This window comes from Hemitrygon akajei, chromosome 4 (genome assembly GCF_048418815.1).
Source record: "Hemitrygon akajei chromosome 4, sHemAka1.3, whole genome shotgun sequence".
In the NCBI taxonomy this organism is placed as follows: Eukaryota; Metazoa; Chordata; class Chondrichthyes; order Myliobatiformes; family Dasyatidae; genus Hemitrygon; species Hemitrygon akajei.
This window is the reverse complement of record NC_133127.1, coordinates 150,289,384-150,305,057: the sequence shown is the minus strand read 5'-3', so window position 1 is coordinate 150,305,057 and position 15,674 is coordinate 150,289,384. Positions and strand designations below refer to the sequence as shown.

Genomic DNA, 15,674 nt, shown 5'->3' with positions numbered 1-15,674 from the left:
AATTCTGGAATTAGCTAATACAAAATACTACAATTACTAAAAGTCTGAAATTAAAGAATTGATAGAAAAATGCAGCAGGGCAATCAGCATAATTGGAGAGAGAAAATATTAACACTACAGATGGACGGCAGATAGATTAGAACTGAGCAGCCATAATATAAAGTGGAAACGCTGCTCACCTGAAGTCATTGAATTCAATGTTAAATGTCGAGGGCTGTAATATCCTTACTCATATAATGATATCCTATTTATTGGATTTTTTTTGGACGCGGCAGTGGTAGAAGTGGAATGTAGACTTAAAGAGGAACACAAGTGAAAATTCAGTCACCTTCCAGTCTGCACAGTGTCCTGCAATGAACATTTGGTTTCTCCAAAGTAGAGTGCACTACGTCATGGACAACTAATACAACACACTAAATTGGAAGAGGTGTAAGCTAGGCATCCAGTACAGGTCTACAGACTCTCATATCCATCTGGACTAAACTTCCTTTCATCTTAGTTATCTGCTTAAGATTTATGAATGAATCTCAGGGTTCCACATGGGGACATTTTTGTACTTTGATAATGAATTCACTTTGAAATTTAGAACTTTGAACAGACTTTTTTCTGTACCTCATGGAAGTTTTCTCTACCAATGGTTTCACCGGCCAGCTCTTGAAGTTCTTGGGATGGGTCAGCACCAGGTGAAATGATAATGAGAACTGGCTCAGTTGCCAGTGTTTCACTTAAAAGGCGTTTCAGATTTAAGAGAGGTGGGGATAATTCCTTCATTCCTAAAATGAATACAAATCCACATTAATATTTCACAGGATAAAAACTGATGAATTGCAGAAATCAGAATAAAAATTATTCAAACATGTATAAGTAAATGTAACATTAAAATAAAGACTAATAAGATACAGCAGGCTGAATATCACTGCTGCAGATATATCATAACATTTTTGTACAATTTTGGAATTCCATAAGGTTTTTAAATTGTACAAAAATATATGTATTCTTAAATGCAAGTTAGCATATCACCTCTGTCAGAGTAGACTTGTAAAAAATAAAGTTGATGCTAGGCAAATTCTATGATATGAAGTTCCAAAGCATTGTTATAAGAGGGGCGGAAAGTCGCCATAGCTTCCAAAGTTCCATTTAATTAAGGCACATTTTGAGCGTTACTATTGGGAACACTTGACTCAGATTTGTAGCGTTTTGTTCAGAACCAGTTTATTATCCAAGCAACGTTGGTTTTAACCACTATTTAAAAAGACATTTGGATTTTTAATTAGGAACTATAAAACAAAAAAAATACTGAAAATACTCAGCAGATCAGATAATGTTATTGAAGAGAGAAACAGAGATTCAGGTTATTGCCCTTACATTAGCATTGGAAATTTATTAGACTAGTAACAGGTTTTAAACTTTGCTCACTCTAACCAAAGATCATTACTCAATATGTAAACAATACTAACTTTTCATTGACGCAGCCAGGCTTGCTTAATGCAAGCAGGATTTTCAGGATACTTTTTTCAATTTTCAGAATCCACTTTACTTTGCTTCTAAGGTAGCACCATGCTCCACGCAGTTATGTGGAGAAGATCAAGGATGCCAAGGAATTCAGGCAGATGAATTGGACATATTGGATCACATATGAATTATCAAATAGTAAGTAATTAGATGCATAAATCAAATAACTTGATCAAGTACATCATTGGATCTTCTGGGAACTGAGGGAAGAAACCACTGAGGCCTTTGCAGATATATTTGCTTCATCTTTAATCAGAAGTAAAACTCCTGAAGGTTGAAGGATGGCTAATTTTGTACCATTATTTAAGAGAGGCAGCAAAGCCAAGTCAGGAAATTACAGGCCAATGGGTCTTATATCAGTGGTGGGGAAGTTACTAGAATGGATTCGGAGGGACAGGATCTACCAGCATTTGTATAGACAAAGTCTCAACAGGGATAGTCAGTGTTGATTTATGAGTGGAAAACTGAGCCTGTAAATCTGTTAGAGCTTTTTAAATATGCAACCAAGAGGGAAGACAAGGGCAAGGTAGTGGACATAGTCTACATTGACTATGTCTGATAAGGTTTCACATGGTACGCGGGTCTGGAAGGTTAGGTTAGGTGGGATCCAGCAGGCTGCCTAACTGAATTCATAATTGAATTGATCGTAGGAAGCAGAGGGTGAAGATGGAAGGCTGTTTCGCAGATTTGTTTCTGGTGGACAGTTCATCTGTTGCTATTTGCATGGGGGAGTTACAACCCATGTGACTGGTAAGGGATGCAGTACTCTAAATGAGATATAACTAACATAACATGGATATTCATCACGTTATTTTTGATTTCTTAGATAGGTTTCTGGCAATACATACCAACAATTTATTCAACTGGCAATTTCTCTTCCATCCTGTGTAGATGGCTTTGGTTATATTAAATCAATAGCTCCATTTAGATAAGCAGCAATTCCAACAATCAAAGTAACTACAAATAAAGGCACTTTAAACTTTAATTCATTAGATTGTGATTTGATCTAAAATGAAGCAAATACATTTAAATAATTATTCAAAAGATACTTCAAGCTGAAACTGGAGTTTGTGGCAAGAACCAAAGGCATAGATTTTTTTCAAGTGCGGAGATACGTGCCTCCTACATAACGTTTTCTAGATTAAAAAATGGATGGAATATGGTAAAAGTCTAATAATCCATGATCAGACTACCCAGAACCCCTGATTGCTTGGTATCTGGTTAATGAGGAATCGTTTGTTGAACTCCCTTTCAACTCACCATGTGCCAGTTCCCAAGCTCTCTTTCAACATTGGGGAACCATTTCCCATCTTAGTGTGCTTTATGACCACCAATACTACCTACTTGGTAATTCATATGTGGTTCAATATGCCACAACTCATTTGTCTCAATTCACTAGCATCCATAACCTTCTCCACATAAATATCATACTCAAGTCTTGGCAACACTTGCCCTCTTTCTGGCTTAAAGATTTATTTGCTGTACACAGTGACCAAAACTACACACAATACTCCCATGTGACAGCTTGTAGAACTGCAACATTTTGTCCCATCTGTTATACTCAATATCCTTACTGAATAAGACCATCATGCCAATTGCCTGCTTCATCATACTGTCTACCTGTAACAGAACTTGCAGCAAATTATGTACTCGTACTCCTTTGTCCCCCGTTCTTCAACACTCCCAAGAGCCCTACCATTCACTTTCTATAACGGCACAATTGAGGGTATCCTGACAGGCTACATCACTGCCTGGTATGGGAACTGTACTTCCTTCAATTGCAGGACTCTGCAGAGAGTGGTGCGGACAGCCCACGTATCTGTAGATGTGAACTTCTCATGATTCCCAAGACAGGTGCGTAAAAAGGGCCTGAAGGATCATTGGGGACCCGAGTCACCCCAACCACAAACTGTTCCAGCTGCTATCATCCGGGAAACGGTACCACAGCATAAAAGCCAGGACCAGCAGGCTCTGAGAGCTTCTTCCACCAGGCCATCAGACTGCTTAATACATGCTGATACATGAATTTCCATGTTATATTGACAGTCCTGTTGTACATACTATTTATTATAAATTATACATTGCACATTTAGACAGAGATGTAACACAAAGATTTTTACTCATGTGTGTGAAGGATGTAAGAAATAATGTCAATTCAATTCAAGTCCTGCCCCGGTTTGACTTCTGAAAATGCAACACCTCACATTCACCTGAATTGATAGCTACAACATAGACTTTCTTATACATGAAAGGTGTTGTTTCCTTTTGGATAATCAGAATCAGGTTTAATATCACCAGCAGAAGTTGTGAAGTTTGTTAAGATATTAAGATTAAATGAGGATTACAGCGTATATTTTCAGAATCAGCATTTTATAATTTCAGATACTGAAAATGAATGTTGTTTATTTCTCACCATTGAATTTAGTTGCTCTCTATAAGCAAATCCTGCCACACTACATAAAACAATATGCCACTATTATGTAAACTGGTCTAAAAGTAGAATGAACTGTATTTTACAGTACCATTTACTAGCAATCCAATCATTTTCTGAAAATTGCTTTCATCTTCTCTGATGTCAAATACTTTGACTAATGAAGGAAAATTTCAGAATTCATTGATGGGAAATGACATTAGAAAGGTATTGTAGTGGTAGAGAAAAATTTGGAAGAAGAATAGGCAAATATAAGGTTAGTTTATTTAATAATAGCACCATTATTCACTGATACAACTGAACAATAATTGCTTCCTCTGTTCCTTAGCCAAGATTGATCAATTCATCGTTCAGAAGAAAGCATCTTCAAAAAGATGTCACTTAGTACACTGACATCTACAATGCTGCATACTTTTACTGACCTTTACTTGAAGTTATCTGGGTACCCCATATCACAGTGATGCTTCCTGTACTGATAAAGGTGTGTATTCATTTGCTGTGTCCATGTTTGCTGAAACTTACTGCAATATGGTTTCAGAGGATAGAACTGAGCAGGACTAGGATGATTGAATAGTGCAATATAAAATCACCATGACTGTTTGCTGGGTGTTGGAGGCATTAGGTAAATAGAAATGTGATGCAGCCATTCCAAGAATTTTTTCTGGTCATAAAATTAAGGTGGTTTCTACACTGGACTCCGAACACCATCTATTCTGCTTTTTGTTTCTTATATCTCTGGTCCATGGGGGACATAGAGGCATAACACTAATGCTGCACAGTATCAGCAAGTTGGGATCAACTGGATTCTTCGGTACTCTGTGGACATTGCACATTCTCCCTGTGATTGCATGGATTTCCTTCCGCATCTCAAAGGGTTGATAATAAGTTAACTACAGTAGAATTGGTAGGAATTGATAGGCACTTGAAAAATAAGTTGAAGGGAAATAATTGGGGTATGAGATTGATCAGGCAAGTGGCATAATCTTGAATTACCAACTTCTGTATCAAATGGAAATACAAGAAATTCTAAAAGTTTGCAGAACTGGAAATTTCCCTATTGGTATCTCTAGCTCAGATGAAAAGGCCAGGAATAATGTAGTCTGTCTGTACATACAGATGCGCTGCAGTCTGATTGATGTTGCAGAAGTTACCAAATACTTCTCAAAGTAAATATGCACTCTTTGCACAATTGTAGGATTCTAGGTCCTGGATTTCTCTGTACAAAAGTCACCAAAAGAAAGTGCAGCAAGTATTTGGGGTTTTTGCAAGAGAAATTGAGTACAAGAATAAAAATACCTTACTGCAATTATATAAAGCCCCAGGGAGAAAGCAATTGGAATGTCCACATATCTGCTGTTCTAGCATCACAAGAGACGGAGCACAAAATAAAAGATGGAGCAACTCAGTGGGTCAAAGAATGACACTACTTGACTGCTCAGTTCCTCCAATAGTTTGTTTTCTGCACAAGGATAATCAAGGAAATACAACAAGATTCACCAGATCGTTTCCTGTGATTGGCAGCTAGTCCAATCAGGATAAATTAAACAGAATTAATATATAATTCCTTGTATGAAGGAGAGATGGTCTGATTTAACAAAACAAATGCAGATGCAAGAACAATATTTATTCTGATGCTAAGAGGGCCAAGAACTAAAGATCACTATTATTTATCCTAGAGGATTTGGGAGGTCAGCCACTGAGGACACTCAAAACAGAATTTGATATATTGTTGGATATCAAGAAAATCAGGGATAATGAGGATACTACAGGAAAATAGCAAAGAGATAAAAGATCAGCAAAGATTAGTTAAGCAGGCTCAAAAGGTATAAACAACCTCTTATGGTTTTTTTAAATGATTTTACTAGTGCTTTACCAATGGCAGATTTTTTTATCATTCCTTAACTGCAATTGCTAAACTAAAATTATTTCTGAATCATCAAAACATTAAAAAGTTAATGCAGATTTACATATATTTGGAAAAGCCTTTTGCTTTGTAAACAATTTTATGATCTTTTGGCAGTTTAAATATAGCAAGAATCCATGAATAGCAAGAACGAGTTAGATACAAAGGAACCCAAATGAAAGGAAGCTATTCAGATTATCAGAATGAATCAGAATCAAGTTCAACAAATTTAAAAATCTGTTGTTCTGTGTCAGCAATACTTTGCAATAAATGATTTTAAAAACTAAAAATTACAATATGAAATATATAAAAATAGAAATTAAATATATCGTCCAAACAACTAGTTAAAAAAAGAAAAAAAAATAGTGAGGTAGTGTATGTGGGTACAATGCCCATTCAGAAATCTGATGGCGATTGGGAAGAAGCTGTTCCTGAAATGTTGAGTATAGGTCTTCAGGCATCTGTACCCCCTCCTTGATGGTAGTAATGAGAAGAGAGCATGCGCTGGGTAATGGGGGTCCTTAACGATGAATGACGCATTTTTGAGGTATCGTCTTTTAAAGGTGGCCTCAATGCTGGGTAGGCTAGTGCCCATGATGGAGTTGGCTGAGCTTACAACTTTCTGCAGGTTCTTCTGATACTGTGCAATGGCCCTTCCTCACCAGAAGGTGTTGCAACCAGTTCGAATGTTTTTCACAGTGCACCAGTAGAAATTTGCGACAGATTTTGGTGACATGTCAAACCTCCTCAAACTCCTAATGAAATACAGCTACACTCATGCCTACTTTGTAATTGCATCACAATGTTGGACTCGGGATAGATCTTCAGAGGTGTTGACACGCAGGAACTTGAAACTGCTCCCTCTTTCCACTGTTGATCATTCCATGAGGACTGGTGGGTATCCCTTAACTTCCCCTTCCTGTAGACCACAATCACTTCCTTAGTCTTAATGATGTTGAGTCCAAGGTCACTGTTGCAACGCCACTCAACCAGCTGATTTATCTTTTCTCCTATACGCCTCCTCGTCACCATCTGAAATTCTGCCAACAATAGTTGTGTCATCAGCAAATTTACAGATGGTATTAGAGCTGTGCTTATCCACACAGTCATGGGTGTAAAGAGAGCAAAGCAGTGGCTGAGCACACATCCTGGAGGTGAGTCGTTGTTGATTAACAGTGAGGAGGAGATGTTGTTTTGGATCTGCACTGACTATGGTCTCCTGATGAGAAAATCAAGGATGCAGTTGCAGAGGGAGATACAAAAGGCTTTGGAGTTTGTTGATTAGCACTGAGTTTGGAGTTTGTTGATTAGTACTGAGTGTATAATTGTGTTGAACACTGAGCTGTAATGAATAAACAGCAGCTTGACATACAGAACAGTGCAAATGTCTGAGGCGCATATATAAATAGCTAGGGTGCATCAAACTTTTGCACAGTTCTGTAATAATCTTATGTATAGCACTGTACTGCTGCCACAAAAAAAAACAAAAACAAATTTCAAGACATTTGTGAATACACCTGATTTTGATATGAGTCTCTATAGTGGGCTGAGAGTGGGAAGGGGGCAAGGAGAGGGGAATCATAGTTGGAGAAAAGGGGAAGGGAGAGAACGAGCAGGAGGCATCAGAGAGGCATTCTGTAATGCTCAATAAACCAATTGTTTGGAATGAAATGACCTTGCCTGGTGTCTCAGGCCTGGGTGTGGCTACATCTGGGCCATCCCTGCACCTGACACTTCCCCCGTCACTTGTCCCACAACCCTCCTGTGACACTTGCCCCTCAGCATTCTCAACATCCTTTGCCCCCACCAGAATTACAAAATTGCTCTCTGCTCCATGTAGACAAATACAGTACTGCGCAAAAATCTTGGACACTCTAACTATATTTATGTGCCTAAGATTTTTGCACAGTTCTGTAAGTATTGCTATTGTCCAAGGTTGAGTGGAGAGCCAATGAGATTTCATCCTCTGTAGACCTCTTGTGGTAATAGGCAAGCTTCATCGGGTCCAGGCTCTTGCTTAGGTAGGAGTTGATTCTCGTCATGACCAAGCTCTCAAAGTACTTTATCACAGTAGATCTGAGTTTAACTGGGCAATAGTCACTGAGGCAGCTCAGACTGCTCCTCTTGGGCAGTTTTGAAGCAGGAAAGGATCTCCAATTGCAGCAGTGAGAGATTGAAGATATCCTTGAACATTCCTGCCAGTTGGATGGCACAGGTTTTCAGTGCCCTGCCAGGTACACCGTCTGGGTCTGATGCCATGAAAGATATCATCCTCTCGAAAGATGTTCTGACATCAGCCTTCAAGACAGCGGTCACAGCGTCACCAGAAGCTGCAGGGATTTGCACGTGTAGTTCTATTCTCCCTTTCAATGTGTGAATTAAAGGCATTGAGATCATCTGGGAGTGAAGCATCACAACCATTCATGATGCTTAGTTTCGTCTTGTTGGAAGTATTAGTGTGCAAACATTGCCAGAGCTGATATGCATCCAATTCCATCTCTAACTTCAATTGGAATTGTTTTTTGCCCTTAAAATAGCCTTTTGTAGGTCATATCTGGACTTCTTGAATAGTTCTGGACTACCAGTCTGTGATGCCACTCCTACATAAGCTATTTCTGACAGAAGTCACATTCAATTCCCCATTTTTGCTTTCAACCATTATGCCTTATGTTCCTCATCCTCAAATTGCTGTTCAAATTCCATTCAACATTACTGATGGAAACAACTTACATTGAGATCTCTTGGAAAGACTTCTGGAACCTGATCATTCTCTGGAAATAATTTTTGATTTAACATTTAAAAAACACACAAGTGGGAGCAGAAGTTGGCCATCCAGCCTTCGAAAATAATGGCTGACCTCCACAACTACCATAACCATTGTTTCTCTTAAATCCCAGAGATTATACGAATTATTGTTTTGAATGAGCATAATGATTAACCCTCTGCAAATCTGTGGGAATTGAATTCCAAAGGTTCACAGATCTCTGAGCAAAGAAACCTCTCCTCATCTCAACCTTTAACAGCCCAACCTTCATTCTTAAATTGTAGCTCCTGAACCTCAACTCAACAAGGGAAATACCTTCCTCCATTTAGCTTGTCAAGTCCTTTAAGAAATTTATAAGCTTTTAATGGCATCTCTTATTCTTCTAAATTCTACTTCTTTTGCCAGCTAATCAATTTTTCTTCACCCAGCCAGTCTACTATTCCTGAAGTCCATCTGGGAAATCTGCACAGTTTTATGGCAAGTACATCCTTTCTCAGGTAAGGAGACCAGGACTATAGATAATATACATAATATATATACATAATACATAATAGTTATAATAAAAATAGTGAAACACGTACTGTCAGATGTTGCTGAATAAATATTGTTCTTACCAAGAGCTTTGGATGCAAAAAGAGCCATGGCACTTTGAAGTCTGTCTGGTCTTATTGCTTGAACAACCAGAACCTTTGAAGAAAACAAGCAGTTGTTGATGTACCAGTGTTTTGTGAGAAAGCTGCATGGTGTCAATAGAACTCACAGTGATTTATTATAATTGTTAAAAAATGCTGTCAATACTGTCAGTCTTAAGCTTTAACTTCTCTCATAGTTCTGCTCCAGCTAAGCTTCCTTAGTGCTGCAAAACATCCCTTGGATACAATTTAGTCCTAACCCAATACAAGTCTAGAATCTTACCTGTTCATGAAGATAACTGAATACAGCAGATTCCAGTTAATTGGGCCATCGGTTAATTGGGACAGCCACTTACTTGAGACAACTCTTAAAGAACAAAAATAAATGAGAAAGTAGCCAGGATTCCCTTTGTTTATTTGGGACACTATGCCGCTTAATTGGGATAGGAAATTGTTGCCAACCAGTTTTTAAATAGCGTCACTTGCCCATGTTTGTGTTTAAAAAGCTATGACTTTTGTTGCTGATAGATGGCAAGTAAGACAATTCAGAAATGTATTGCTCACTGTGGTTTGAAGCATTGAAGCTTGGAGATGTCAGAAACCACCACGAGTGAAAATGAAACGATTTTACTATTTCAACAAGTTAGGATCTATGAAGAATTTGAAGATATTGACAATCATCTTGAATGTTACGATGAAAATAAAGATTTGGAGGGTGCAGCTGAAGGTAGTCCATTATCTGCACCAGGTGTCTGCATTGATTCTATTCATTTACGGTCAATCAAAAGAACACCATGTGCATTGGATTAATTCCTCCTTTGATAACGATTAGGAACTAATACACCATTTTGTAGTACTGTAGTAGTTTTTGTACTGTTTAATTTGCTCTCTATTTTATTTAAATAAATAAAATAGTAATTTTATTATAACAAATAGTAATTTGTTACTCAGTTAAATGGTAGTTCCTTGTTTTTCATGCTTTTTTAACTATTTCCATGAAACTTTACCTAATTGGGGCAGCCGATTAAATGGGCCAAAATGTGCAGGTCTTGATGTGTCCCAATTAACTGGAATACAGTGTATTATGATAAATAGTTATAAAAATATTACATTAACCTAGAAATTAAGTTTAACTTAAAATCTTTCATTAATAAATTTAACTTCAATGTAGTTTTTTCTCTCTCATTTGAATGGCATGGTTTTTTGCTAACAGTTAAACATGCACAGAAATGATAATTCTGAACTGACTGAGCTGGACAATGTTAATGTTATGTTTGTAGTAGTTTAAAAACTTCACCCACGAAACATAAATAATTTTTCGTTATAAGCAGCATATCATTCAATAGATGCTAAGTGTTCCATTTAGTGGAAGTCAGAAAAATGTTTGGGGATAGGAATTTGTCTTAGTTCATTAGACGTAAAGGTTAGTACTGCAGTGATCTCATACTGTAACTTCTTCTGAAATTTGGTCACAGAATTGTAGAATAGAGAAAGCAAAGAAAGAGCCCATTCAGTCTCTCAAGTCCATGCTGGCTCTATGTATGAACTACCTAACCAGTTCCACTCTCCCTGCTTTCTCTGAAACTTCTTTCTTTTCAGAAATTCATCTGCCTGCCTTTTGAACTCACAGCATGAATCTGCTTTCACTACAGTCTAGGTGCTACATTACAGACATTAACCACTCACTACTTTTCCCTCACGTCACTTTCTTTTACTAAGCATCTTCATTTTGTGTTCCCTGCTTAAATAGCAGCAGGTACTCTGCACCTCCTCTTATTTTACCCTTCATGATTTCAAACACTTCTATCGGATTTCCTTCTTAATCACCTCTGTTCCAAGGAATACGACACCAGTTTTCCTGATCTAGTAAGGTCCCTGGTGTTATTTTAGCAAATCTTTTCCGCATTCTCATGAAAGCTTTTACATCTTTAACAGAGTGTGGCGTGCAGATATGAGTGTACTATTCCAGTTATGGTTGAAGCATTCTTGTCCTCTACTCCTCTATTTATAAACTACAGGAACTTGTAGTTACTGCAACCTTGTTCTCAGCCTGCTTCGACCCATTCCTCAAAATGTAACAAGGCTTTTTGCAGCATTAAATTTCATCTGGTATCTGTCCATCCATTCCACCAACCTGTCAATATCTTCTTAAAGTCTATTACTATCTTCCTCACACTTCACAGTACCCCCAGGTTTTATGCCGTCTGCAAATTTGGAAGATGTGCACCTAACAAAGTCAATAATAAGTGTTAGGGAAAGCAATGGTCCCACTGTCAACTCCTGGGCATTCCAGTATACAATTTCTTCAAAGCCAATGAACCATTCTTCAATGATACTTTGTTTCATGTCACTTAAGCAATTTTGAATTCATGCCACCAGAACCCATTTTATTCAAAGATTTTTGGTCACTTACTACTAAGTAAGACTATATCAAACTATCATTTGGAAGACCATACATGTAACATAAACAGCATTACAGCATTGTTCTCCCTCTGATACTTCATCGAGTAACTATCACATTTCAATTTACTACACAAAATTTGCTTTTCCTAAGTCCATACTGACTTTCTCTTACCACACTAAACTTGTCCAAGCAACTTCTAACTCTGTCTACAATTATTGTTTCTACAGTCTATAGTTACTGGCTCTATCTCTATACCCTCTCTTTTTCAGAAAATATAGTGCAAATTCCCACCTTATGGCAATTATCATGAAATCTAGAGATGTTTGGATAATAGCCAGGGTCGTTGCAACTAGCTCATAAACTCTGCCAGCTACAGTGACAAAAGCCAGAAAGTATAAGCTAGAAGGATCAGTGGGATATACCCATACAACTGCTCACCCAATCTCAAACTCACAGCCTGATAAGAAGCTAGAGACAGAAACTTTCATCACATTTAAACAGTTCTTGAATAGGAATGCTGTGCAGGATGGCATTAGGCTAGATATTTCTTTTCTGGCCTTCATTAGTTGGAGGATTGAGTTTTACAGCCATGAGGTAATGATGCAGCTCTATAAAACCCCGGTTAGACCACACTTGGAGTATTGTGTTCAATTCTGATTACCTCATTATAGGAAGGATATGGAAGCTTTAGAGAAGATTTACCAAGATGCTGTCAAGGTTAGAGAGCATGAATTATGAAGAAAGATTGAGCAACTTGATAGTGGCTATAAAATGCTAAGGTCATAGAGAGGACAGCCAGTATCTTTATCCCAGAGCCGCAAAGGCTAATACTAGAGGACATCTTTGTAAGGTGAGTGAAGAAGAGTATAGGGAGGGTATCAGACGTAGGTATTTTTACACAGAGAGTGGTGGGTGCATGGAATGTACTTTTGGGGATGGTGACAAAGACAGATGTATTACAGACTCTTATATAGTAAGGGTGTCAAAGGTTATGAGGAGAAGGCAAGAAAAACAGGTTGGGAGGGATAATAAATCAGCCATGATGGAATGGCTGAGCAGACTCAATGGGCCAAATGGCTAAATCCTGCTGCTATGTCTTATAGGCACATCGATGAAAGAAAAATGGAGGGCTATACAGAGGGAAAGGTTAGATTGGCCTTTGAGTTGGTTAAGAGGTCAGTACAACATTATGGGCTGAAGGGCCTGTACTGCACTGTACTGTTCTATGCTCAATAATGGCACAAATGGCCCTCTGTGAAATAAATGTATGATGATCTCCTTTGCTTTCCTCAACAACCTGTGGTGTATCACTAGATGATTTCTTAATAGTAAGTTCAGTTCGACCTCCTAATACATCTTGTCAACAAATTTTTAGTTCAATCTTCTATATCTTCCTTTGCTGGAACTCTGGAAGCACATTCCTTTATAGGAAAGGCTGATAAAAATACTCATTTAGTACCTCAACCATCTCTTTATCAGCATTAATAGATTTCTTTTGTTGATGTCTGTTTGGTTCTACCTTACTTCTTACAACCTCTTTACTCTAAGAACCGCTACAGAATGTTTTTGGATTTTTTTAATGCTTGTTCTCAATCTTTTGAAATGTTCTCTATTTGCCTGCTTCATTCCTCAGATGCAATTTAGTAATAGAGTAGTGTGGCTACATAAGACATTTCAATTCCAAAATTTGGTTCAGTTGCTTTCTTGTGAAGGATATTCTGCTTTGTTAAAGGCAATTTGTTGGTTTATTGAAAATTCATGCTTAAAATATTGATAATTAATTTAATCCTTTCTTCAGACAAGACCAACCTGGTCCAAATAATTCTTGAAATTATTTGCTTTTAATGATTTTATTTAAATTCCTGTCACTACATTATTAAAAACAAAATGAATAACTTCATGGAGTTAACAAGAGGGCAGAGCAAAGTCAAGATGGCACTAAACTCTTTTGCTTGCATCTTTGGAAACAGCTCTATTTCTATCTTTGATATCTCTTTTTTTTTACCTTTTCAAGGTTCTTTTGACGACCCTGACCTGGAGTTACTCTCTGGCTTTGGTTCTTTGCAGGAATGGGACCCACTCTCAGGGCCTCACGACCAGCCACTTTTTGATATCCCAAGGACACGGCCTGGAAGACTAGCACACCTTCAGGGTGCTGAATTTTCGTGACACTGGAGACAGGCTGATTCAAGGCCGGTGCCCCAGACTGAGGTGTTGTGGGAGAACACGAAACCTCAGGAGCAGTGGGTTAGCTGCCGGCTGTGTGTCCAGAGACCTGAGCCTTTCCGGGGCTGATTCTCTGGGCGCGGAGCTTGGAAAAAGTGCCGCAACAGACTTTTAACACCATAAATCAGCGAGTTGTTTGTTATGTCTCCCCTCTCGCTGTGAAACAGGGACACCTCTTTTTTCCCTTATTAAGGACAGGGGGAGAGGGGGAGGGGGGAAGAGGGGGAGGGGGAGAGGGAGAGGGAGAGAGAGAGGGAGAGAGAGGGAGAGAGAGAGAGAGAGAGAGAGACTTTGGTCTGTTGAATTACTGGGTGAATCTGTAGTCTTTGGGGTGCTGCAAATCTGTGTCTTTATTGATGCTTTTTCTGCACACTTGAGTGCTCGGTGGAGGGTGCTGATGCTTTGTCGCTGGTGGGGGAGGAGGGATCATTGCCTTGCTGCTGCTTGTGCATGGGAGAGGGGAGCTGGAGGGCTTTGGAGTTCTAACATTTAACTGTCATTCATTCTTTGGGGCACTCCTCTGTTTTCATGGATGTTTGTGAAGAAAAAGAATTTCAGATGGCATATTGTGTACATTTCTCTGACATTAAATGTACCTTTGAACCTATTAACTAAAATATTAATAGAAATTATCTTCTCTAAATATTTTATTTTCTCACCTTTACATTATCCAATTAAGAAAATTTCTATCCTTTTCTCTAGATTCATTAAACAGTTCTTTTTTATGAGTTTTCTGCAAATACTCTTAAATTAATGACAACATACCTGTTGAAAAAGGGTGATTCTTCGAGCAATAGATGGTGGGATGTCTTGTTCACAGTTTGAACTTTGAGAAAAATTGAGCCAAAGATCAATATCTTCCAAACAGAGTGTCTGATACAAAGATGGGAAGGTAGTCTAGAAAATGAATAGATAGTTTATAAAAAATACTTTCCAAATACTTCGGAAAAGTACCTTCCCTCAAACTGTTCAGATCTTTCAGAATCAGATTCCTTTAAGGGAATTGCATTTCCTACCAAGCATGGTAAACAATTGTTAATATAAAATGACTTGAGACAGCTTTCTAACTAGTATTAACAGCTTATGAAATCAATTGAGTTCTATAAGCACCAATCCGAGCCCAAATCTTGCTAGGTGATTCTTTCAACTAAATAGCTCCATATTAAAAGACATGCTTATCATCCATGACTAACTGCCAAAAAAGTTATAACTCCATCATGCTGGACTTTTCCTGCAATATGAAGAAATTTGTGGAAAATAAATACAGTGAGAATGAATATAACCAGCGACATCTTCTATTTTAATAACGACAAGAGAAAACCTGCAGATGCTGGAAATCCAAGCAACGCACACAAGATGCTGGGGGAGCTCAGCAGGCCGGGCAGCATCTATGAAAAGAGTAAACAGTTGGCCTTTCTGGCCAAGATCCTTTAGCAGGACCTTTAGCAGGTGATCCTCATGGTTGCAAACTCCCATTTTATGAAGTCTGTGATTTTCAAGAATCAGATCAACAGGATGTTCTCAGGCCCGGCTGTTGTGATGTCATCAATCTAGCTGAGGAGCCATTCAAGTAAATTCTAAATGATAGAAGAGTCATACAGAGTACAGCACAGAAACTGGCCCTTTGGCCCATCTAGTCCATGCCAAACCATTTAAACTGCGTACTCCAACTGACCTGCACCCAGACCATAGCCCTCATAACCCTGCTATACATGTACCTATCCAAACTTCTTTTAAGTGTTGAAATCAAGCTTATATTCACCACAAGGAGTGCTGGCAACTCCTTCCACACTCTCATAACC

At 38.3% G+C, this 15,674-nt stretch overlaps 1 protein-coding gene and 1 long non-coding RNA gene across 2 annotated transcripts in view; one reads left to right on the top strand and one right to left on the bottom strand.

Annotated features, from left to right (window-relative positions):
- The window catches only part of dync2h1 (dynein cytoplasmic 2 heavy chain 1), a 440,753-nt gene that overhangs the window by 152,752 nt on the left and 272,327 nt on the right, over positions 1-15,674 (bottom strand). Inside the window, exons 76-78 of the mRNA XM_073043598.1 lie at positions 14,638-14,769; positions 9,225-9,297; positions 613-773 (exon numbers count right to left, since the gene is read on the bottom strand). Of these exons, the coding sequence (XP_072899699.1) occupies positions 613-773; positions 9,225-9,297; positions 14,638-14,769 (366 nt within the window). The remainder of the gene's footprint in view (positions 1-612; positions 774-9,224; positions 9,298-14,637; positions 14,770-15,674) is intronic.
- LOC140726783 (uncharacterized) lies at positions 1,532-14,049 on the top strand. Its single transcript, XR_012098726.1, has 3 exons — positions 1,532-1,650; positions 9,039-9,107; positions 13,714-14,049. It is a non-coding gene; the product is annotated as an uncharacterized lncRNA (long non-coding RNA).